Here is a 23213-nt window from a genome sequence, read left to right on the forward strand (position 1 = left end):
TTTATCATTTCATCCTGCCTGAACCCTCTGTCAGCCTTCAAAGACAAGAATCCCTTCTCCTCCAATTATTCTCAAAATCCAGACATAATCTACTTGGTCTCAGAGTTATTTGGTACCAACCAAAAGTCGTGGGCAGTCCCACCAATAGAGCATGTGGCTAGCAAAGCTAATGAATGATACAGTTTCTTTAAAATGAGTTTGGTGAATTTTTTTTTTTTGCCTTCCCAAGTGAGATGACTTAGACAGATACTTTACTGAAACAGCTCTCCTCTGATAGATAAGAGATTAGGAGCAAGGCCTAAAGAGGTGGAATGAACTCAAAGATCACAATCTGACATCACATTTGAAAGGTGAAGGATTAAATATTCAGTCTCAGATATGACAAGAATGTCCCTAATTAGAGATAAAGAGTCAATTACAGTTGATGGAGAGTTATGTTCCATGCCAGTTCTTAGCCAGCCAGGGTTGCTCTCAAAAGGAACACTGAAGCTGTTTTCTTTCTTCCTTCCTTCCTTTCTTTCTTTCCTTCTTCCTTTCTTTCTTTCTTTCTTTCTTCTTTCTTTCTTCCTTTCTCTCTTTGTTTCTTTCTTTCCTTTCATTTTCTTTCTTTCTTTTTGTAGTAATTTTCAGAAGATTGAGGGGCCATTAATTAACCTTGAAAGTGATAGTAAAAAATGCTAATGCAGAATCCAAGGGATGTCAGCTCTCCCTGCACAGCCTCTGAGTTCCCGTGATGCTCCTACTAATCCAGATACTGATGCATATGGCTCCACCTATCATACGGTGTATTGGTCAGTACTGTCCTTACTGTTGGAACTGTTACCGGCCTCTCTGAAGCAGGCATAAACAGTCTCTCCTAATCAAAAAGTCTTACCATGCCTTTAAAGAAAGAAAATGTCACCAGCCCCCTACTTCTCCCCCCTAGTAATGTGATCAAAGTTTTAGGAGAACACATACATAGTCTAAAACATGCAAAGTACATTGTTTTTTTATAATGTAATTGATACAAAAGTTCCATTTGACTAGTTTGTAATTAGACTGGAAATCTGCACCTAACACAGTATAGCAAATAATACTGAGTAATAACTGAAATTTTTCATTGGAATAATTACTTCTTTAGGTTGCCTCTCACACGTCATGAGAAATCCAAGTGGCTTCTGGTCTTGAAATCTATGTATATATTAGAGAATAAATGGTAGGGACTGGAGAGATGACTCAGCACTTAAAAGCACTACCCAACGTCCTCGTTTGGACTCATGGGGCACTGAACACTTGGGGTGCACTTACGTGCATGCAAACAAAACATCCAGACATAAAATAAAAGCAAATCATTCTTTAAAATGACCAAAGATGAAGTTACTATTTGAAATGTCTTCGTTTATTAAATCATCATCTCCTGTGTTCAAAAACAGAAAATCATCTTCATTGCTTTGGGGATGAAATCAATAAATTTCGGTATTTCTGGATAATGTGAGTCCTCTGTTAAAGGATAAAGGCTTCACTACTTCCTATCTGCCCACTGCCCACACCCAATTTTTATTTCCAAGTCATATTTGGGTGGGCAGCCATTCCTTGAGGACATCTTCAGATGAGATTCATTATATAAAAATTAATTCTTCTCTTGGATAGAGATGACTACAGCCACAGCCTATTATCAAATTACCAACTGGCTTATGAAGCTTCTGGAATGTTCCCAAGAGGAAGACGCAAAGGAACCTTTAAAAGCTGTTGTAGGAGCTGGACTTGGTGATAGAAGCTTTTAGTCCCAGCATTTACAAGGGGAGGCAGGAGGACTACAATTTCCAGACAAGCCTGGAGTATAATGAGAGTCTCAAAGCAAAATAAAACAAAACCAAGGAAGGATATGGTGGTTGGCAAGATTTACAAATCAAGAGCGCCCTCTTGTGGGGATTGACTGGCAAGATTTACAAGTAAAGACAAGAGCGCCCTCTTGTGGGAATGAAAGCAGTGATTCCCCACACCCCTTCATTCCCTATTGTGATGAAAAAACTGCTCTTTTTCCTTTCCTTCACTCTCCGTTTTAATTAGAACACAAACAAACAATGATTTTTCCCTCCCCTTTCTTTCTCCATTCTTCATCAATTCCTCAGAAGAATACACCTTAGATTTGAGCCACAAATAGGCAGGCTTATAATAGGACACTTGATCTAGGCCAAAAGGCAAGATTGGATATTAACTTTTTCTCCCCGTAGGCTGCAGCCTTGTGTAGATCTTTATGTTCTGCTCAACATATGACTTTATAAAACCGCCCAAAATGACCCCCAGGGAGGGGGGTCTCACAGACCCCAAGAGAAGCTAAGTAACACTAGGAAGGCTGGTGGGAATGGTTCAGTAGTGGAGCGTTTGCCTAGAACATGAGAAGCTGACCCCTAGCAGGATGGGGTGTGGGCAGGAGAGTGTTGGCCACAAAGGCATATACATCAAGGAGGATCGACTACATATGGAAGCAAACAGGCACCAGAAGCCACCGTGACCAGAGCAGCCGTCTGGTGTCTGTACCTGTGGATTTCTCCACCTGTTTCTCTACAGAAAAGTTTCCAGCTCAAAGCCTGAAAAGAAGATAAAGTCAGGCAGTGGAAGGCATTGCTGTATACCCACTGCTCATCCCAGGACCGGGGCTATCCACACAGTCTCCAGGACACGTGGGAAAGTCCTTTAACACCCACTGCAGCTGGAAAGCCCACGTCACGTACAGCGTCCCCTCGCACGCTCTCCACACTTCTGGGGAAATGACGGCTAGCAATTCCAACTCGCTGTCCCTGTTTTTCAGCGACAAAGCCGTTTTGCCCTGGTCAGGGAAGCAGGTGACTCCTCAGGAGGCACACTCGGTGCTCTCTCAGCCCTTCAGTCCCTTCTGAGACTGCCAGGAAAAAAATGTACGGAGGTTGTACCAGTCCTTGGGCCTACCCGGGTGCTCTTGTTCTCAAGAATCTAACTCAAAGCATGCAGCCGCTGTCAGGCCTCGTGCTGTAGCTATAATGAAAGCACCCTTAAGACTTAAAAGTATTCAAAGATGGATCATGGTATGTACTTTGTACACAAGTGCAGACTAGTGAGAGCCCTCTGCCGTGCTTTGGAAGCACTAAGGCATGAACTGTCTCTGTCAGCTTTATTTGTTTTCATTTGTTCAAGGAAGAGGTGACAGTCCAAGGTTCGCCTGCATCTAGCCGTTGTCTGGGAGAGGGTTCTATTACTGCTTGGTCTGGAATGAGTCTCAGTAACGTAGACCATGCAGCCAGACCCAGCCCTCTCTAGGCCCAGCATCCCCTTCCCTTCTCCCAAATTGTTCATGGACTGTGTAATCGAAGTTTTGGAGGTTGGGGAGAGTAGAGAAAGAAAATCTTGTGTCCTGACAAAAGAAAAGAGTATAGGCTAGCCATCGAAAAACAAACACCAGCACACGGATAGATGTTCAGGCCTGTGAGGCTGAGATTTATTGAAAAGTTTAAATGTGAACCTTTACAATGTTACCAAGTCGTATCGTCCTGCCTGCCTTAGGAGTCGACACAAAGCGATATCCCTGCATCTGTGGTGACTACGTCAGAAAACTTATCCACTGTCCAGCTGACGGCAGCCGTCACCCACGAGCCCGGTGAACAGTCGAGGGCTTCCCCATAGGCAGGCGCAGAGCAGGCTCACTAAAACACTGTGCACATAAACACTGATTCTCCAAGCGAAATTCCTGAGCCGAGCTCTGTCTGAAAACATCCGCTTCATCTCTGAGAAAAGGAACTGGAACGCTTGTCACCAGCAGCCAGCCCTGCTTCACAGAGGCACTGTCGCTGTCACTACGGCCACATTCACTTGGGGCAAATTAGTGGTTTGTCCCTCCACAGAACGTTCTCCACAGAAGAGGGATCCGACTACACGTGCGGAACCAACACAGTTCATCATGTCATTCTTCAAGATATTTTTTTTTAATTTTTAAATCAGTGCAAACCACTTTTCAAGAGTCTGGGCTTTTTTTTTCTTTTATTCTATTCATTTTTGTCTTGGCTTGGCCTGAAAAATCTAAATATTCACTAAATGCTTGCTACTGAGGTCTGATGAGATTGAAGAGAGAATGTTTACTCCTGGAGAAGCTGGGGTAACACTGGACTTCACTAGGTAGCTACTGCATAAAGACATGAAAATGTTGTTTGCATAGGTAAGCGTAGGAACTGTCTAAGGCCCCTGAGGCTAACAGATGAGAACTGAGTACTTTAGGGTTTTTTTTCTTCTTCTCCTTTGTCTTTGGTTTTGTAGAGACAAAGTCTCACTCTCTAGATGAACCCTAAATCTAACAGCAGCCTCCCTGTCTCAATCTCTGGAGAACCTGGACTGCAGTTTGTCAAGCTCAGAGCGAGGGTTTCTCATAGCGTGTTCAAGCCACTGGCAGATTGATCTTTGCTCACAAACAACAGCTTGAAACGTCTTGTGCTCGTTCACTTGCGTTGGGTGGGAACATAAAGGTAATTGAGCAGCTTTTCGATCACAGAGGGTTTGAGGCAATGGTTTGGTGATGAAAGGGCTTGCTAGTCAAGCATGAGAACCTGAGTTCCTGTCCCTAGAACCAGTGTAAAAATGCTGGCTGGGACATCACCCTCCGAAGACCTGGTGAGGGGGAAGGTAGAGACGGACAGGTCCTGGAGGCTCCCTGGTCAGCCAGTCTAACTGGAATAGCAAGCTACTGACTGGTTCAGCGAGAGACCAGGTCTCAAAAAGTAAAGTGGAAAGTGTCTGAGGAAGATACCCTGATGTGAGCCCTTACCTCCACACAAGGAGGGTCTGGTCAGCACAGGGCACACACATAGGCATGTATATGCACAGCATGCAGACACCGAAAACGACCGTAAGAAGTAAACAAAAGGATTGCAATGGCTTTTTCACGTAACACCCATGCTTTCTAAAGACTTAAAAGGCATCGCTGGTTGTGACTCTAGCTTGTCAGTCTGAATGAAGCAGAAGACAGCTAGCGTGCTTCTTACTGACCAGACCCATGTACGTCTTCAACATCCTCGTTTTCTTGCACATAAAAAATACAAATGATCAAGACCAGGAAAACACAAGTATTTTGCAGGAATTAAGCAAACACCTGTCCTTTTTTCCCCTAGTGAAGGGGAAGCATCTCAAGCCTTGGCACTCACTGGTATTTCTTCATTAGACTGACTACTTCATCATACAGCCTCCAGGGGGCATCCAAACCCCAGATAAAATCCAGATGGTCCCACTCGGGAATGTTCTTGTGGTACACTAACGTGGGGATTTCAGTCAGTAAGATACTGATGTCGCTGGTGTCTGCCAGCCAGTCCTTGCCCCCGCTCCACAAAGCAGTGGGTAGATGCATGTCTTTTATGCTGTACAAGGGTGGATAACTCTACAAGAAAAAAAAAATCACAGAAAGCTTCGCAATTATTCTTGCTATAATTTTTTAAACCGTAATAAATGAAACCTCCGTTGAAAAATGAATGTCTAGTAAGTCTGATTTGAAAGTAAAAAAAAAAAAAGATTTTAATTAAAAAAAAAACACATTTTAAGAACTGCTTCCAGGATGTTTTTCAGATAATCGTTACAAGAAGTGGAGTTGTGGAGATGTTCCCTTCTGCTGCACTGTAGGGACCACTTGATCCCCAGGGAGTATCACAGTTTTCCCCAGATGTGGGGTCAAGGCAGTAGATGCAACTGAACAGGGAGGCACTGTGGGCTCATCTCCTGGTGCCCTCTCCCTCTCAATGTAAGAGACGTCTCACAAATCCTCTCCATGCCTCCATTTTCTGAACTTTAAGCCACAGACATGGGCTACCTCAAGAATTAAGAAAAGCAGAGAGAAAGGTTCTCATACTTTAGGAAACTCGGTGATCAAAAATGGAAATTGTATTTGCACAGAGAAGAAAAGGCGTAAAAGCCATGTGATAGGTCTGAGGTCTCAAGTCCAGCACGCTGGCAGCAGCCCGGCGGCTTTCCGGTCCTGAGGAGTTTGTTTATGACCCCACTGAATCACAAGGACCCCTTATTTACAGCCAGAAAGATGGAGACGGGAGGTCTGGGCCGTACCACGGCTGCCAGATCTGGAAAGATCTGAGCGGACTAGGGGAAAACGTCATAACCAGGCAGTCCTGCCAAGAACATTCTCCTGCCCAGAAGCTGAGCCCAACTGAGTTGTGGTGAGTTTTCAAAGCCCATTTTAATTAAAAGTCTTACCTGGTTGTAATGAAAATAATTCTTGTCACTGCTTCCCCAGTCAAAAGCTTGAAGCTTATGGTATTTAACAACCTAAAAGACAGTAAAATTTGGGGTGAAAAAAACTTAGCAGACATTGAAATTTATAAGATAATATAAGAGGTTGCTAGAGTTAATTAGGGCCTCAGAAATCATGCTTCTCCCCATTCTGGGTCTATTTGTCATTTCCAGATAATTATTTAAGGTAAATTTAAAACTGGACTATGGCTTCCTTTACCGCATGACTGAATTTCTGACTGAACGGTTGGGAAAGCGGCTATGAGCAGTAGGGTTACCCCTACGAGAAGACCTTTGTCTGTGTGGAGGTTTTCTGCTAAAATTTGCTTCTTGGGCATTTTTAAGGAGTTAGTGATTTTATGTGGAGATGGCCATGCTCACTGACAGTTCGGACGGTGAACTGCAAAAGATGTATTGCCAAGTGACATGGTAACTGTCATGGTTGGCACCCAGCATGTTTGTTCTCTGATGTTCAAACAACACTGAAATTAGTGACGGGTACGCAGACTTTAGCTCACCACTTTCTCACACGTCACATGGAGAAAGCACCAGGCGAGCAGGGAATAGCTTTGTGACTTAGCCTGCGTCGGGGTGCTCAGCTATCTGCACTATTTTAAAGAGTTAATCAACAACAAAAAAAAAAAAAAAAAAAAAAACAGCGCATTTCAAACAGCGGATGAAATCAGAACGATCCGAGTTAATTATTAATAAGCAGATCCTAGGAACACACCTCCAGAATTCAGATCCTGGATAGATGTGCGTGGGATAGGGCCGGGAGCCTATTTTCATCTGTGTCCTCAGCGGCAGTGGTTAGCAAGGTAAAGCCAGGTGAGGATGGGACTCTTCCAAGAGAAACAAGTACCCAGGCTCTAGGCAGGGCTGGAGGGTGGGCGTGTGGAGAGGCAAGAATAGGTTTGGCTGGAGGACAAGAGAATGAACTTGTCAGATTCAGACTAAAGGATGCTATGATTGCCAATTTGACTAAATTTGGAATTAACTAAGAGACATCTCTAGGCATGGCTGTGTCTATGAGGATGTTTCCAGGCAGATATATCTGAGGAGGGAAGATCTAGCCTTCATGGGCATGTGTGGCATCTCATGGGCAAGGGTCCTGGACTGAATTAAAACAAAACAAAACAACCGTGGAACATGCACCTGACCTCTGGTATCAAGGTCCAGCGGGAGAGCCCAGCGGGAGAGCAATAACCAGAAGACACTAGAAAATAGCTGTACAGAGTAACCCCTGTATAGACAGAGGGACATCACAGTGATCAGAAGGGCAAAAGGCACAGGGCTGTGTCCACTTAGCTGTGGATTTGGAAATGCTGAAATCACAACTTGGCTATGCTATGGCCCTCAGCCTGCAGTCTTTGACCAAGATCAGCTGATTAAAGGGGCCAGAATCAGAACAGACAGTTGGATTATAGCCAGTTCACCTACTCTCATCCAAATTCAGTGCTCATGGGGGGCCAGGGACACTGAGAATGAAATATGACCCTTCTGTGACGATGACATAGAGTGAGCTTAGGGCAGCCACAGTCTCAACACAGCCAAGGGACCCTGAAAGGCCAGGCTGAGACATCTTAGGGAATGGGGCCTTTGTGAAGACATGTCCGAATAGAGAGGTAAACTATTCACACACCTTGGGGGAATTTTAGTGTGAGGACTTGTGGAGAAAACAAGTGATCATAAACAGAAACACATTTGAGAGCAGCAGGGCCCTGAAAGAAGGACTCGGCAAACCAAGGCCCTAATGCATCACCTAAGTGGTGAATGTGAGCAGCAGTCAGGGCGCAGACAACTTGCATTCTGGGGCCCCTGCTCTAAGCTGCAGCTCTGTCACCTGACGTTTAGCTTTCCTGACAAAACAATAGCGTAAGAGGTAGCTCCTTAAGAGAAGCTTTCGAGAGCGCTGCTCATATTAGCCAGTGTCTCTCACCTCACTTCCACAGATGAGGCTCCCACCCCTATCAGTGACTTGCACACCTGACTAGAGGAAGAGGTGGGACTTGCACACCTGGCAGAGCTTTTAGAAATACAGATCCCTGTGGATGAAAAGGGCTGAACGACTGATCAATACGACATTCCCAGGAATAATAAATGCTGTGAAAAGCAGCCAAACACCAAACATACACATTATATCATATGTCTCTCCTCACGCAAACTCGAGAAAAGGCCAAGTAAAATACAGTGACAGAGAGCGGATCGGCTGTTGTCATGGAAGGCATTAGCCAGGGACATGAGGGGACTTTTGGACCTGGCAAAGGTTTCCTATCATTCCTGAGACAATGGCATTCGAGGTTATGCCAAAAATGTATCGAGTGTACAACTTACCTCTCAATAAAAAGGCAAAAGCAAACACCCACAGTACAGATGCTCCTGTCCAAATGAATTAGAATCTCTGGGGACACAGAGTCTGCATTCATTCATTCATTCATTCATTCATTCATTCATTCATTCATTCACTTACTATTGTGTGTACAAGATGAGGGAGTGTGTGCACTTGTGAAGGCCAGAGGAGAACTTTGAGGTTGGTTCTTTCCTTCTACCTTTACGTGAGCTCTGGGGCTAACTTCAAGTCACACAGCCAGCACTGTAGCTGCTGAGCCATCTGCTAACCACAGGCTTTATTTATCTTTTTAAATATCTTACCTATTGAAATGAGACAAATCTAGTACACAATTGAAAAAAAATTAGTGAGAAAAAGGAAGAGGGCATAGGAGAGGGATATATAAATCTGAGATGGAAGTAAAGGAGAAGGAAGTCAGGCAGGGAAGAGAGAAGCAACTCAACCCTGGTAAGTGTCCGGTGAATCCCTGCCTACCTCAGAGAGTATCATGGGAGACACCAAATGTGGCACCAAGCCGGTGACAAGCACTCGTAATTGTATAAAGAAACCAAATCTGGCCTATTGTTTTTGTCTGGGACAGGCGTGCAGGAGAGCGATGCTCTGAGGATCCCTGGCTTGTCCAGCCCCAACTTTACCTAATACTAACTTTACATGAGCCCAGCAGTACCCCAGTGTGCTTACCTGAGCCCAGCAGTACCCCAGTGTGCTTACCTGAGCCCAGCAGTACCCCAGTGTGCTTACCTGAGCCCAGCAGTACCCCAGTGTGCTTACCTAGGCCCAGTGCTACCCCAGTGTGCCTTACCTGAGCCTTGGTACCCCCAGTATGCCCTGAGCCCAGCAGTACCCCAGTATGCTTACCAGCCCAGCGGTACCCCAGTACCCCTGAGTGTACCCCAGTGTGTGCTTACTGGGCCCAGCAGTACCCCAGTGTGCTTACCTGAGCCCAGCAGTACCCCCAGTGTGCTTACCTGAGCTCCAGAGCCCGGTGTAGCTTACCTGAGCCCAGGCCCCGGTGTGCTTACCTGGCCCAGCAGTACCCCAGTGTGTACTGCCCAGAGGCCAGTATGCTTACCTGAGCCCAGCGGCACCCCCGTGTGCTTACCTGAGCCCAGGGTGTGCACCCCCAGTGTACCTGGGCCCAGCAGTACCCCAGTGTGCTTACCTGTGCCCAGCAGTACCCTAGTGTGCTTACCTGAGCCCAGCAGTACCCCAGTGTGCTTACCTGAGCCCAGCAGTACCCCAGTGTGCTTACCTGAGCCCAGCAGTACCCCAGTGTGCTTACCTGAGCCCAGCAGTACCCCAGTGTGCTTACCTGAGCCCAGCAGTACCCCGGTGTGTACCCCGGTGTGCTTACCTGAGCCCAGCAGTACCCCGGTGTGCTTACCTGAGCCCAGCAGTACCCCGGTGTGCTTACCTGAGCCCAGCAGTACCCCGGTGTGCTTACCTGAGCCCAGCAGTACCCCGGTGTGCTTACCTGAGCCCAGAGGTACCCCAGTGTGCTTACCTGAGCCCAGCGGTACCCCGGTGTGCTTACCTGAGCCCAGGGGTACCCCAGTGTGCTTACCTGAGCCCAGCAGTACCCCAGTGTGCTTACCTGGGTCCAGTGTAACATGTTTTGCACAGAGGTTCCCGCAGGACAGTGTGTTGTATACACATCCACTCTAGACTGAAAGATATGAGGAATGAGAGAATGAAAATAGTGTTAAGGTGATATTCGTAAGTACATTTTTCTCCTCAAAGGATGAAAAAATAACATATAAACACAGTTTTTTTTCAGACTGTTAATCTCTCAGAGATCAGAGTATATCTGACTACGAATATATCCAATAAAAACGTCCACATCTGCAGAGGACCTATGAAGGGAAGGCAACAGTGTATGTGCAATGGGGAACAGGCTGCAACCACAGGTCAATTCTTATCGTCTTCATGTTTCCCTAAATCGCCAAACTTTTAAATATCACGTCTCCCCTTAATATTAGGAAAAATAAAAATATTACTTTTTAAAAGTCTCTACCCCTTTCATTGCAGATTGTTTCGTGGCGGGAAGGATCTGACTCAGACTTGAACTCAAGGTCCTCCTGACTCAGATCAGTGCTGGAGTTACAGAAATGCACCATGCCTGGCTTTACCCCAGAGTCTTAAAACCTGTTTTCAGAATTCAACATTCTAAGGCACAAATACATTTAGAAACACAAGCCAGAAATTGGCACTTCATACCAAACATAAATACAGATGTATAACCTCTCCAGATTCACATTTTTAAAAGAAACCTGTTGGGGTTTGGTCTGTTGTCTTGTATGCTTAAGGTCGGCCCCTAACACTTGGTTGCCCCAGTGACCTTGCCCCTAAGTTATTTCTGATTGGCGAATAAAGATGTAGACAGCCAATAGCTGGGCAGAAGACACATAGGCCGGCTTAAGGTTCCCAGGCTTTTCGTAGGACAACCACAAGAGGGAGAAGGGGTGAAAAGAGTAGAAAGCCACCATAGGTTTGGTGAGTCATAAAATAATGGCCATGTGGGTTGGCTCATTGGAGTTCAGAGCAGCCCAGAGGAAACATGGCAAATTATATAATGGGATTATTGGCTGGGAAATAGACACAATAGCATAGAGGATAGATATCTTTCCAAATATTGTGCTGATTGAGGCTTGTAATAAATATAAAAGGTTGTGTGTGTGTGTCCTTTATCTGGGAACTAGATGGTCAAAGGTGGGATAGAAACCCCAGATTGGGATTAAATATTTTCAACAAGAATTCTACTAGAACCAAGGCTATATAAATAGTATGACTTGTGACAGATCCATTCACTGATTGTTTCTATGTAGGTTCTGTGGAGGAAGCTGAGAGGATTGAGCCCACAGGTAGCAGCGGGTGGGACCATTTGCTCCAGCTGACGCTTGTGTTTCTCAAATGAAACTCTAATGTGTGGTGGGTCCGGGTCTGCATGCCTCCCACAATAAGCACACCCACCGATAACTACGTACCATGTTTAAATTCTTCTCATTGAAGCCACAAATCAGAAAGAAGATGTTGGCACAAAGCTCCTTCATGATGACGTGCGTGCAAACGTGAGTGCTTAGCCATTTCACCATTGCACTCTGAGGAAGAAATTGCTTCTGCCCAAACAAGTCCTGAAAATACAGAGAAACCCAAGGATGGGTCAGCATTTCAACCTGATGTTCCAGCTTCATGTGCCTTCAGAAGGACAGGCTCCGGAACACAATGGCCATGCATCACCATTCAAAACAGGAAACCTATGAGATGCATTCAGTCAGATGTGCTTAGAGACACGAGACAAGTCCCCACAATGAAAAGGCAGAGACAGAAAGCTAAGTCAGTTTATGGTTATAAAGGGAGACGACCACAAGCATTTGTTGACAGTCCCTAAGAGGACTTCTGAGAAGATCCTGAGGCTCTAATTAAGTGTGTTTCCTTCTACTCTCATATCTAAATCCAGCCCCCTACGGACGGGTTACTGCTTGTTTGTTTGTTTTTGTTTGTTTCAAAACAGGGTCCTGTTGTATAGCACTGGCTGGTCTCATAGTTGTTATGTAGCCCAGGCTGCCCCTAAACTCAGGGAAATCCTGCTGCCCCAGTTTTTCAGAGGTTGGGATTATAGCTGTGAGACACCATGCATGATCATTGTTAATGTATCACAAAATATTTTATGGTGGAAAAACAAGTAAGATGTATCATCTGGATCCTTAACTGATCAGTTCAGTGGCGAGCACATTCACGCTTTCGCCATTATCCCTACGATCCACCTTCAGAATCCTTGTGTCTGTGCCCATAAACAATTACTCTGAAGCCATTAGACAATTTATTACTCCTTACTTGCCCTGCCTCCAGCACCACACGTGGTTTTGTAAGTTTTACTGGCATAGACCCACAGTACCAGTTCGTGAATTATCTCCGGCAGCTTTGGCACGCAGGGATAGTCCAACTACAGAAACTGACTCGGCCCACAAGGCCAGATTCGCTTGCTCTCCAGCTCTTTGTAAAAGTAGTTTTCCAGTTCTCAGTGAACATTGTCCCTAACCAAAAGTCAACGGAATGTACCCACGAGTACAGCCGGAACTGTCACTACATTCTCAAGGTAGATCTTCGTGTACTGCGGGACGGGAAACAGGTCTTCCTGATATGGAACTCGGATCTGTCTGTCCCTTTGCTGTCTTGCTCACACCCACCAACTCCAGGGCAAGCAAGAATAGAGAACTCAAGTGTCTACAAAGGAAATGTTGTGGGTTGCGTTATGATCCCTTAAACGGCTGACATTTTAGAGTCTTAACTGTCTTTGAGAATGGCGTTATTTGGAGATTGGGTCTTTTCAGAGGTTGGACCTCCAAGTATCTTTTGAAAGAGGAATAATTTGACCACAGTGACATGTGCACGGAGAAAACAGTGACTGGTAGTGAAGGCAGAAACCAGGACGATGCTTCTACAAGCCAAAGAGGCCAAAGGCATGCTGCATACTTGCCTATAGGCTCTGGCAAAGAGTACATGGAAGGTGTAAATGCAAATGGATGTAGCTGCACATGCGGTCTGCCTCTCCGCCTCTTAGTGGATGATTGGTGGACGCCAATAACTGACAGAACTGAATGTCCCTGCTGAGCTCAGCAGCACACGTAACCCACTACTTGTTCTATTGTTTGGGCTTATCGCCAATCCACAGGACGGTGAAGCAGAGCTTCCCTTTTTCTCCCTTAAGAAAAAAGTCAGTTATCCGATCTACAAAGTAAATATCACACCAGTTTAAATGGATAATACTGTATTCTAGTTTCTTCCAGAAAATTTACCGATCCACAGACAGCCTGTGATCTCTGTCTGTCTTTGTTGGGATTCTTATTACTTTCGACAAAATACTTTCTCTCCTGGGGGAGAAAGGATTTATTTCAGCTTGTAGTTCCACATCACGGTACATTATCGAAGGAAGTCAGGACCGGAACTGACACTGAGCAGGAAACTGATGGCAGAAGTTGAGGTAGAAGCCATTACAGAGTGATGCTCCCTGGCTTGCTCCCTCCTGGCTTGCTCAGCTTGCTCTCTTATAGCAACCAGGACCACCTGCCGAGGCGTAGCACTGCTAGCAATGGGCTATGCTTTCCTGAATCAATCACTAATTGAGAAAATGCCTATGAAGTCTTGCCTACATGCCAATTGGGAAGAAGAATTTTCTCAGTTGAGGGTTTTCTAGCCCCAAGTGATGGTAACCTCTATCAAGGTGACATAAAAACTAGACAGCACACTGTTAAATCAATTCTGTTGGACCCTGTATCAATACCTAAGATTAGGCATCCGTTAGGTCTGAATGATCTCCTTCAGAAAAGCAATATAAGAAAAAGTTGGCTAAGAAGGATCAGGAAGTAAGTTTCACATGGAGAAAAGGTCATGTGACATGAAAAGTTAGCCCTTCACTACTCCAGGCTTAGTGTCTACAAAGTGGTCATTAGATGGGTTGGTAGTTAGGCTTTTGTATTTTTTTTTCAAAGGATTAGAGGGGAATACTTTACTGTCACAAAAGCAACATGTATTTTTCAGAGAAACTAATTCAAATATGTTACAAATATTTATTCACTTTTTTGTGTCTGTCTTTTGTTTTCCTTGTTTTGTTTTGTGAATTTTTTTTAAAACTTTCCCAGTTTGTGCCATGAAGCACTCTAGTCTGAAACCATGATTCCCAAGCCCACAGTCTTCAGCAGAAATCACAGAGAAGGTTTTATGAAAACACAGATCCCTGACTCCCCACTCCAGAACTTACAAAATGTAATCTCAAAAGTGGGCTGGGAGGGGGTGTGTGGCATTTCTAGGTTTATAAAGTTAACTCATATTCTCTAAGGAACAGGCTACATTTAGAAAATTCTTTCCTCCAGCAGAACCACGTTCTCCTGTATCTTCTCTGGAGATATTTCCCAGCCTGAATGTCCACCACAGCAATGCAACTAATTAATAGCAGGTCTTTAGAACCAAAAACTGTCTATGCAACATTTACCAAGAAAATCAGTCCACAGGCTAGCTCTCCCTGGGAGAAATAAGCAACTTGCAGAACAATCTGTGGAACTGGATACCATCCACATTGAAACAAAACAACACATCTATCTTGGTGCATCTCTATGGTCATAAATTCCTATGTGGAGTGTACAGGAAAAGACCTCCAAATTGAGTAGTTCTAGAGAAGGTATTATGGAGGTGACCTAGTAGTCAGAAAGTACTTGTAATTTCTGAAGTGTTCGTAATGCAAATCAGAACTATTAATTAACAAGGACAGTCAACGAAAAATTTTATCAGCATATTTGCCGGTGCAACGCGTTCCTACCACAAGAGTCTTGACTAAATTACTGTAGTTCTTTATAACCCAAAACTCACCACATAGCAGTTAAAAAGACAATAAAGTGTCACACTGTGGTTCTTCTACCTCAGTAACTGTCCTTTTGAGATCAGAGAAAAGTACGTACTTCCCGTGAAAGACTTTAAAAACGGCTTGAGAGAGGGAGCTTCGTTACACCTACCTTGAGGTAATGAGTCACTTAATATCACAAAGAAGCTCTAAGAACCAAGTCCTCAAGTGATTTTATCATTGTGCAATCGTCACGTAGTAACATCCTTACACAATCCTAGGTGGCACAGGTCAATCGCTTGACAGAGCCTCATGACACAATCGAAAGACGCGGTGAGCATGAGACTCATGAGTCCCTTGTGGTGTCCTGCCACATGCTTTTACAATAAGCATTTTTGCAAGACCAAGGAGTGTATGCGATAAGAGGAAAGGATTTAAATGAGCCACTGGTAGGTATTATCAAGTCTGACATGATTCTGGCTTGCTTTTCTGTTGCTGTTATGAAAAACACTAACCAAGAGCAAATTGGGAGAGAGAAGGCTGGATTTCCTCATACACACCCAGCTCACATTCCATTATTGAAGGAAGTCAGAAAAGGAGCTTTGGGTGGGAACCATGAGATTCTCACCGATTCACACACGGGCTAATGCTTTTCTTAGATAACCCAGGGCCATCTGCATGGGGATGACACTGCCCAAAGTGGCCTGGGACCTCCTGTATCAATTAACTGTCAAGAAACAGGCCACGAGCCAATGTGATCTAGATCATTCCTCAATTAGGACTCTTCTCACATGACCCTAGGCTGTGTCCAGGTGGCAGTTACAGCCAACTATGACACAAATAATATAGAAAACTATATCCCTGACACTTTTATAGAATTCTTGTCACCATAAATTTTTGTATACTAGCATCACCACCAATTGTGAATTATATGTTAGGCTATGATAGCATTAGTTGATAGGAAGTTTTCAGCATCACTGTAATCTATTGGGACCATAATGCAATGCATGGTTTCTCAATATCAAAAACCCATTACAGGGCTGGAGGCGCGGCTCAGCCATTAAAGGTTAGGCTCACAACCAAAATGAAAAAAAACCATACACAGCATAGGAGTGTAGCTAATGCTGAGTATGATTTCCATGCACTTGTATCTCTATAAAATACATAATAGAGGAATAATGAATTATCCCGTCTTAAAACCTTAAACTCCTTCTCACGAGTGCGGTTTCCCCCTTTGAATACAGCTTAGAGGTGCATAGCTTTAGGGCTAAGCACTAATATGCTTCAGGGCCATATTATAAAACATGCTCTATTAAGATAACGTCCTAGATGGTGTTCAGCATGGTCAGGGACAGGCACACAGGGATGGCACATTCCTGTCTCCAATCTCCTGTCCACTCCTGCACACCCACATGTCCTTGGGACGAAAGCAACACTTTGAACACTTAAGGTACTTTTTCAAAGACGCCCTGCACCCTCCTTGTACGGTGGGTAGGGAGCTGGACTAACATGTTAGCTGTGAAAACATGCAGCTGAGTGTGGAGTTGATGAGATGGCTCCCTAGGGGCCTCTGCGGGAGGAGGGGTGAAGGGAGCCATACCCAGTGCCTCAGTAAGAACACACACAGAGGGCACTGCCGATTCTCCTCCAATGACCAATTTTTCAGTAAAGAAGAGAGCATCTGAGGAGAAGCGAAGCGGGTAGGACCCAAGTACCTCAAGAAGCAGATCCGGCAACCGTCCCAGTTTGACCATCGGGCCCGAAGCAAAGTTGAGAGACAACACAGGAGCCAGGGCAAAAAACATTTTAACCTTCTTTGCCAGTTCAGGCATCTGTGAAAATGCTATAAAACCTGCAGGGCAAAAGAAGGAATTAGATAGATCTTCTAGTACTTCCCCAAAAAACAAAATAAAACAAAAACCCCAAAAAACAAGAGAAAGGTCAGCCATTGTACCCTACAGAGGAAGCCCCTAACTATAACTATACAAATAACGCTTCCCTTGTACACTTGAACAGAGTTCTTAAAACATTCTGGCTCAGAAACACTGAATTTAGTTCCAGATTTAAGCCTACAATATGCATGGAAGGAAGTCCAGGGTAAGGGAACCACAAAGTCTTCCTGTTTCCATGGTAACATGAACCTCTACAGCCCCACCCCACACTTCTACTCCTCCCCCTCTTTCCATCCCTAATTTGCAGACCATCGAAGCAGAACACCAGAGACTCAAAAGCCACATTTAGACTCCTTGCTCTAAGTATCTTTTACACTTCCCTTAGATCGTCCCTTAGAACACTTTAGAAACAATGGACTTTAACAGACAAGTCACCTCGCCATGAAAGAAGTATTGTTAATAACGAGCAAAGGAGCGTGCAGCTCTATCTTCTGGAAGGCAGGGCAATCTAAGAAGAGGTCAATGCTCCAGCTTTTCACTCTGCCAGTGTCCCTGCAGAATGCATTCCATGGGGAACACGTGCCATGAACCGGAAGGTGTTCGTGAACACCAAACGTCAGAATCTAAGAAATTCCGGAATGTGTTTCTGTGCTCTCCTTAGAGAAACTTACTTGTTAAAATTTAGTGCTACTTTGCAGTTTTTAAAACTTTGTAAAACTTTGCACTTTTATTTATAATTAAAAAAAAAAAACATATCGAACTGAGAAGGTAGCTCACTCCACAAAGTGCTTGCTTGCCACACAAACAGAACCAGAGTTAAATTCTCAAAGCCCATATCACAAAACCACGTGTGGTGGTCGGCACTTACAGTGTCGGCACTGGGATGGTACAACAGGTGACTCTTTTGAGGCTGGCTGGCCAGCCAGTCTAGCCCATTTAGTGTCTAGACATTATCTCAAATGAACAAGACAGACAAAGCCTGAGAGAGACAGCTAAGACCTGGCCTGCACGACACACTTGCAGCACATACACGAACATATTAGTTTTTATGATAACATGAACAGAACATGTAAATAGCTTCCCAAAACTATAAATTATAAGCTGCCATCCTTGTGGTTACTTATGTTTGACTTAATTTCTTTGATTATTAATGTATTTATTTTGGGTGGAGCTGCAGGTTAGACCCTAGGATTCAAACATGCTAGGCTACCTCTCAACACTGAGACGAACCCCAGCCCGGGGCCGTTAACATTTAAAGTTTAGTTTATTATTGAGTCTTCAAGGTTTCTGGCACTAGAAAAGTTCCCATTTTTCTACCCTCCCCACATTCCTATGTTCCTCAAGCTGAAAACACATAACAGAACAGAGCCTACATCAATTCTTTCCATTTTAAGATATTTTAACAATTTATATTAAATTCTGAATTTCTAAAGATTATTACTCAAAATCCCTTGCCCTGTTCTTGATGTCTGCTTGGCATAAAAAAAAAAAAAAGCTGTATTTGAGGTAACGTCATTTTTGTGTATGTCACGTCTAAGACACATTGCCTTTGACTTCTTCCTTGTGTACATACCTATGGTGCAGCCTTGGGAGTGGCCCACATAATACAGTTGTTCTTGGCCAGTTTTATTCAAAATGTAGTTAATTGAAGCAGGGAGGTCGTATTTTGCCATCTCATCAAAGCTATAATCCAAAAAAGCACAAAGGACTCTTTAATTGAAACAGCACACAAATATAGACTAGCACGCGGGCACTTAGCACGAAGTGTGTCAGCACACACTGAATGAGGCTGAGTCATCAATCCTATGAGTCCAGAACACTAACCAAGGACCAGGAAGTCCCCGGCATTCCCGCCCAGTTGTATGTCCCAAAGGTAAGGCCTCTAAGATTTTACCTCACGAGGCAGCTTGATTCGCTGCACACACACACGGCCTGCAGATGGGATAATGACACCTATCTTTGTGCATTCCTGACTCCGTCCGTGCTGGCATGGAACTGGAGACGTTTATTCTCGGCTTACTATGTGAAGACGCCACACTTGATTAACTGAATTTGCCGCTGGTGTGCATTTGAGTATTCGCTGTTATAAGCGGTGTCACAATAAACATGTCCTAATAACTGCTTTTTGGTAAAAGCTCTTGCTCCTGTGGTTCAAGACCAGGGTAGCTCTAGTTTTATCAAAGGGGAGCAAACTTTAATCGTCTACAGGGCCAACCTTCTACAATACCTGGCACAGTAGGATGTAGTCTTTTAATCAAGTGGGTGTGTACTGCGTACGTGCATGCGTGCGTGCGTGCGTGCGTGTGTACTAGCATTCCTTCTAAGCTAGGTTCCACCCAAGTTACCTGGCAAAAACCAGGTAGGCCTGGCTTGCTATAAAAGGTGCTGTTTGGCCCCTCCTCATTCTATCTGCCCCTTCTCTGACTTTCTTCTCTCCCTGACTTCTTTCTCCCTCTCTCCCTATCCCCCTCTTTCGCCACATGTCCCTGGCCAGCCTCCTCTCCTCCTCGCCCCTCCCCTCCCTCTCTGTCTGTCTCTGTCTCTCTGTCTGTCTGTCTGTCTGTCTCTCTCTCTCTCTTCCCCCTTGCCCCCTCCGTCCTCTGTCTCTACTCCCTTGTCAACTCCCCTTCCCATACCCTAAATAAACTCTATTCTATACTATACCCATACTCCTAAGACTGGTTCCTTAGGGGGAGGCAATGCCTCAGCACGGGCCCTCTGAGGCACCCCTACCACCTCATCATACTGTGCTTTATCAAGCATATCCTGGTCTTTTTTAAAAACACAATGGTTTTTGTATGTATATGTAGTGTGGTGTGTGTGTGTGTGTGTGTGTGTGTGTGTGTGTGTGTGTGTGTGTGTGTGTGTGTGTGCTAGAAAGAGTTGAGGGAAGTGACAATCTCAGTGTTAGAAAGCACTTAGAATACCCCAGGCTTTGTGGAGGGCTTCTTCCTTGAATCTTGTACTTTAGGTCCTGGTGACTTTATGAGCTAGGACTTCATTATCCCCAATTTATAGATGGAGGGAGAGAGAGAGAGAGAGAGAGAGAGAGAGAGAGAGAGAGAGAGAGAGAGAGAGAGAGAGAAAGAGAGAGAGAGAGAAAACCCAAACAGTGTGGAGGCGGATTGCCTGTGACTTAGCCTAGAAGCTTACACTGCAGGCCAGGAATGTTAATACCTTAAGGATTCCTAACTGAATCTATTCACTTATGTAATCACTTATTTAAATCTACCTTCATGATTGTTTTTAAATCCCTGACAAGCTTCACAACTTTTCAAAAGGTATCAGCTCCCTTTTTGCACAACTTCAGGGTTCCTCTTGAACCTGCCTAAATTTCCACCTGTCTGTCTTAAGGTCTTAAGATAAAGACACAGTTATAATCAACTGTGATGTACCTGAAGGCCCAGTACTCATCCTGAGAAACTGAGAGGGTCTTGTGCTTCCGGGACCAGGTGTTTCCTCTGCTGTTTCCCATCCACACATCAAAGCCAGCATCTGCCAGGATGAAGCCCAGGCTGTTGTTGTCAATGTTTGTGACCCAGTTACTAGAATCTGCCAGGAAGCCATGCTGAAGATACACAACTGGTTTGGGACCTGGAAAACATTGATGTTTAAAAGGGGTTAGCTCCAACCTTCTCAGCAAGTGATGTTTTGCTAAACAGCCAACTATTAAGAGGATCAAAGCCATTATGAGCAGCAAAAGCAAATTAACATACGGAGTCAACACTGTTTGCCTGTAAAAGCTGAGGGCTGTGTCTTCTTCAAACAGTGTTAACAAGGAAGCAGCAAAACTTCACTTTTTTCTTCTGTTTTGCATGCCTGGGTACAAAACATTGACTTAAGAAGGTAATAGATTTGGTGGAGCTTTGAAAGTATGTATATAATTTGATCACAATCATTTCAAACAAGATAAATTGAAAGGACACAACAGCAAGATGGCTCTATGCACCTGCAACAATGGCTGATCCCTACCCAGAGATAACATCAACTGCTGGCCACAGTGCAGGGAGTGGGACTTCATCTCCACAGATGGCCAAAACACGCATGAATACTTAACACAGTTTTGCTCATCATTTCGAACATATAAGCAGAACTAAGTATAGACATTGGGTGATAGCGACTTACAAATGTGTACAACTGAAGAGTTCATAAAATATAAGGCTAAGCATGTACAGGAACAGAAGACACACACACACACACACATATTGGATTTATTCATAACTACCAAGACTTGGAAATCTTGGTTACTTAATCCTGCATCTGCTCAATTTTTTTTTTTCTTTTTCTTTTTTTTTTTTTTTTTTTTTTTTTTTCGAGCTGGGAATTGAACAGGGCCTTGCACTTGCTATGCAAGCACTCTACCACTGAGCTAAATCCCCAACCCCTCAATTTTTGATGTAACTCTAAATCTGTTGTAAAAAGCAAAGTCCAATACAAAAGATCAGTAGCACTCCTATATACAAATGATAAACAGGCTGAGAAAGAAATTAGGGAAACAACACCCTTCACACCAGCCACAAACAATATAAAATATGACTCTAAGCAAGCAAGTGAAAGACCTGTATGACAAGCACTTCTGATCTCTGAGGAAAATGTTGTAGAAGATCTCAGAAGATGGAAAGATTTCCCATGCTCATGGATTAGTAGGATTAACACAGTAAAAATGGCCATCCTACCAAAAGCAATCAACAGATTCAACACAATTCCTATCAACATTCCAGCACAATTCTTTACAGACCTTGAAAGAACAATACTTAGCTTGATAGGGGGGAAAAAGCATAGTTAAAACAATCCCATACTATAAAAGAACTTATGGAGGTATCGTCATCCATGATTTCAAGCTATACTCCATAGAAAGAGTAATAAAAAAAACCACATAGTACTGGCATAAAAACAGACAGGTTGATGAATGGAATGAAATCAAAGACCTGGAAGTAAACTCACACACCTATGGACACTTGATTTTTGACAAAGAAGCCAAAACTATATAATGGAGAAAAGAAAGCATCTTCAAGAAATAGTGCTGGTCTGCCTGCATGTCTGCATGTAGAAGAATACAAATAGACCCATATCTATCATTCCACACAAAACTCAAGTCCAAGTAGATCAAAGACAACAACAACAACAACAACAAAAAAAAACAAACAAACAAAGCAGAAACACTAAACATGACAGAAGAGAAAGTGTGGAATAGCCTTGAACACATTGGCAAAAAAGACAACTTTCTGAACAGAACACCGATAGTTCAGGTACTAAGATCGACAATTAATAAAAAGGACCTCATGGAACTGAAAAGCTTCTAAAAGGCAAAGGACACTGTCAACAAGACAAAATGGCAGCCTAAAGAATGGGAAAATATCTTCACCTACCTCACATCAAACAGAGGGCTGATTTCCAAATTCATAAAGAATTCAAGAAATTAGACTTCCAGAAACCAAATAATCCAATTAAAAGATAATGTACAGAGCTAAAGAGATTTCTCAACAGAGGAATCTCTAATGGCTAAGAAGCACTTAATGGTATGTTCAACATTCTTAGTCATCAGGGAAATACAAATCAAAACAACTCTGAGATTCCAACTTACACCCAGAGTGGTAAAGATTAAAAATTCAAGCAACAGCTCATGCTGACGAGGATATGGAACAAAGGGAACAGTCCTCCATGGCTGGTGGCAATGCAAAGTTGTACAACCACTTTGGAAATCAATTTGGCTGTTTCTCAGAGAACTGGAACTAGATCTACCTCAAAACCCAGCTGTACCACTCCTGGGCATATACCCAGAAAGACTTGTTCAACCATGTTCATAGCAGCTTTATTCATAATAGCCCCAAACAGGATAAAACCTAGATGTCCCTCCACTAAGAAAATGGATAAAGAAAATGTGTGCATTTCCATAATGGACTATTACTTAGCCATTAAAATAATGACACCATGAAATTTGCAGGCAAATGGATGGAATTAGAAAAGATCATCCTAAGGGAGGTAGCCCAGACCCAGAAAGACATGCATGGTAAGTACTCACTTATAAGTGAATATTTGTCATAAAGTTCAGGATAACCATGCTACAAACCACAAATCCAAAGAAGCTAAGTAACAAGGGGCCCAAAAGGGGACACTTGAATCTCACTGAGAAAGGGGAATAGATTAGACAACCATTGGGGATAGCTAGAGGGAAGAGACTGGGGGTAGGAGGAGTGGGGATGGGAACAGGAGGGAGGGGGATGGAGGGAGAGAGTACTGGGTGAGACAACTTGATTGTGGTAGGGGCATCTCTGGGATAAGCCAGGACAGTGGAAAGTCCCAGGCATCTATGTGGGTGATCCAAGCTAAGACTCCCAGAAATGGAGGCTATGAAGCCTGACATGGCCATATCTTGTAACCAGGCAAGACTTCCAATGGT

At 43.9% G+C, this 23213-nt stretch overlaps 1 protein-coding gene across 1 annotated transcript in view; it reads right to left on the minus strand.

Moving 5' to 3' along the window:
- Positions 1-3426: 3426 nt before the first annotated feature.
- Lipa (lipase A, lysosomal acid type) overlaps positions 3427-23213 on the minus strand; it is a 30798-nt gene continuing 11011 nt past the window's right edge. Inside the window, exons 3-9 of the mRNA XM_032891817.1 lie at positions 20209-20407; positions 18387-18496; positions 16637-16773; positions 11572-11718; positions 10182-10253; positions 6202-6273; positions 3427-5377 (exon numbers count right to left, since the gene is read on the minus strand). Of these exons, the coding sequence (XP_032747708.1) occupies positions 5144-5377; positions 6202-6273; positions 10182-10253; positions 11572-11718; positions 16637-16773; positions 18387-18496; positions 20209-20407 (971 nt within the window). The 3' untranslated portion in view covers positions 3427-5143. The remainder of the gene's footprint in view (positions 5378-6201; positions 6274-10181; positions 10254-11571; positions 11719-16636; positions 16774-18386; positions 18497-20208; positions 20408-23213) is intronic.

Source organism: Rattus rattus, chromosome 2 (genome assembly GCF_011064425.1).
Source record: "Rattus rattus isolate New Zealand chromosome 2, Rrattus_CSIRO_v1, whole genome shotgun sequence".
Classification (NCBI taxonomy): domain Eukaryota; kingdom Metazoa; phylum Chordata; class Mammalia; order Rodentia; family Muridae; genus Rattus; species Rattus rattus.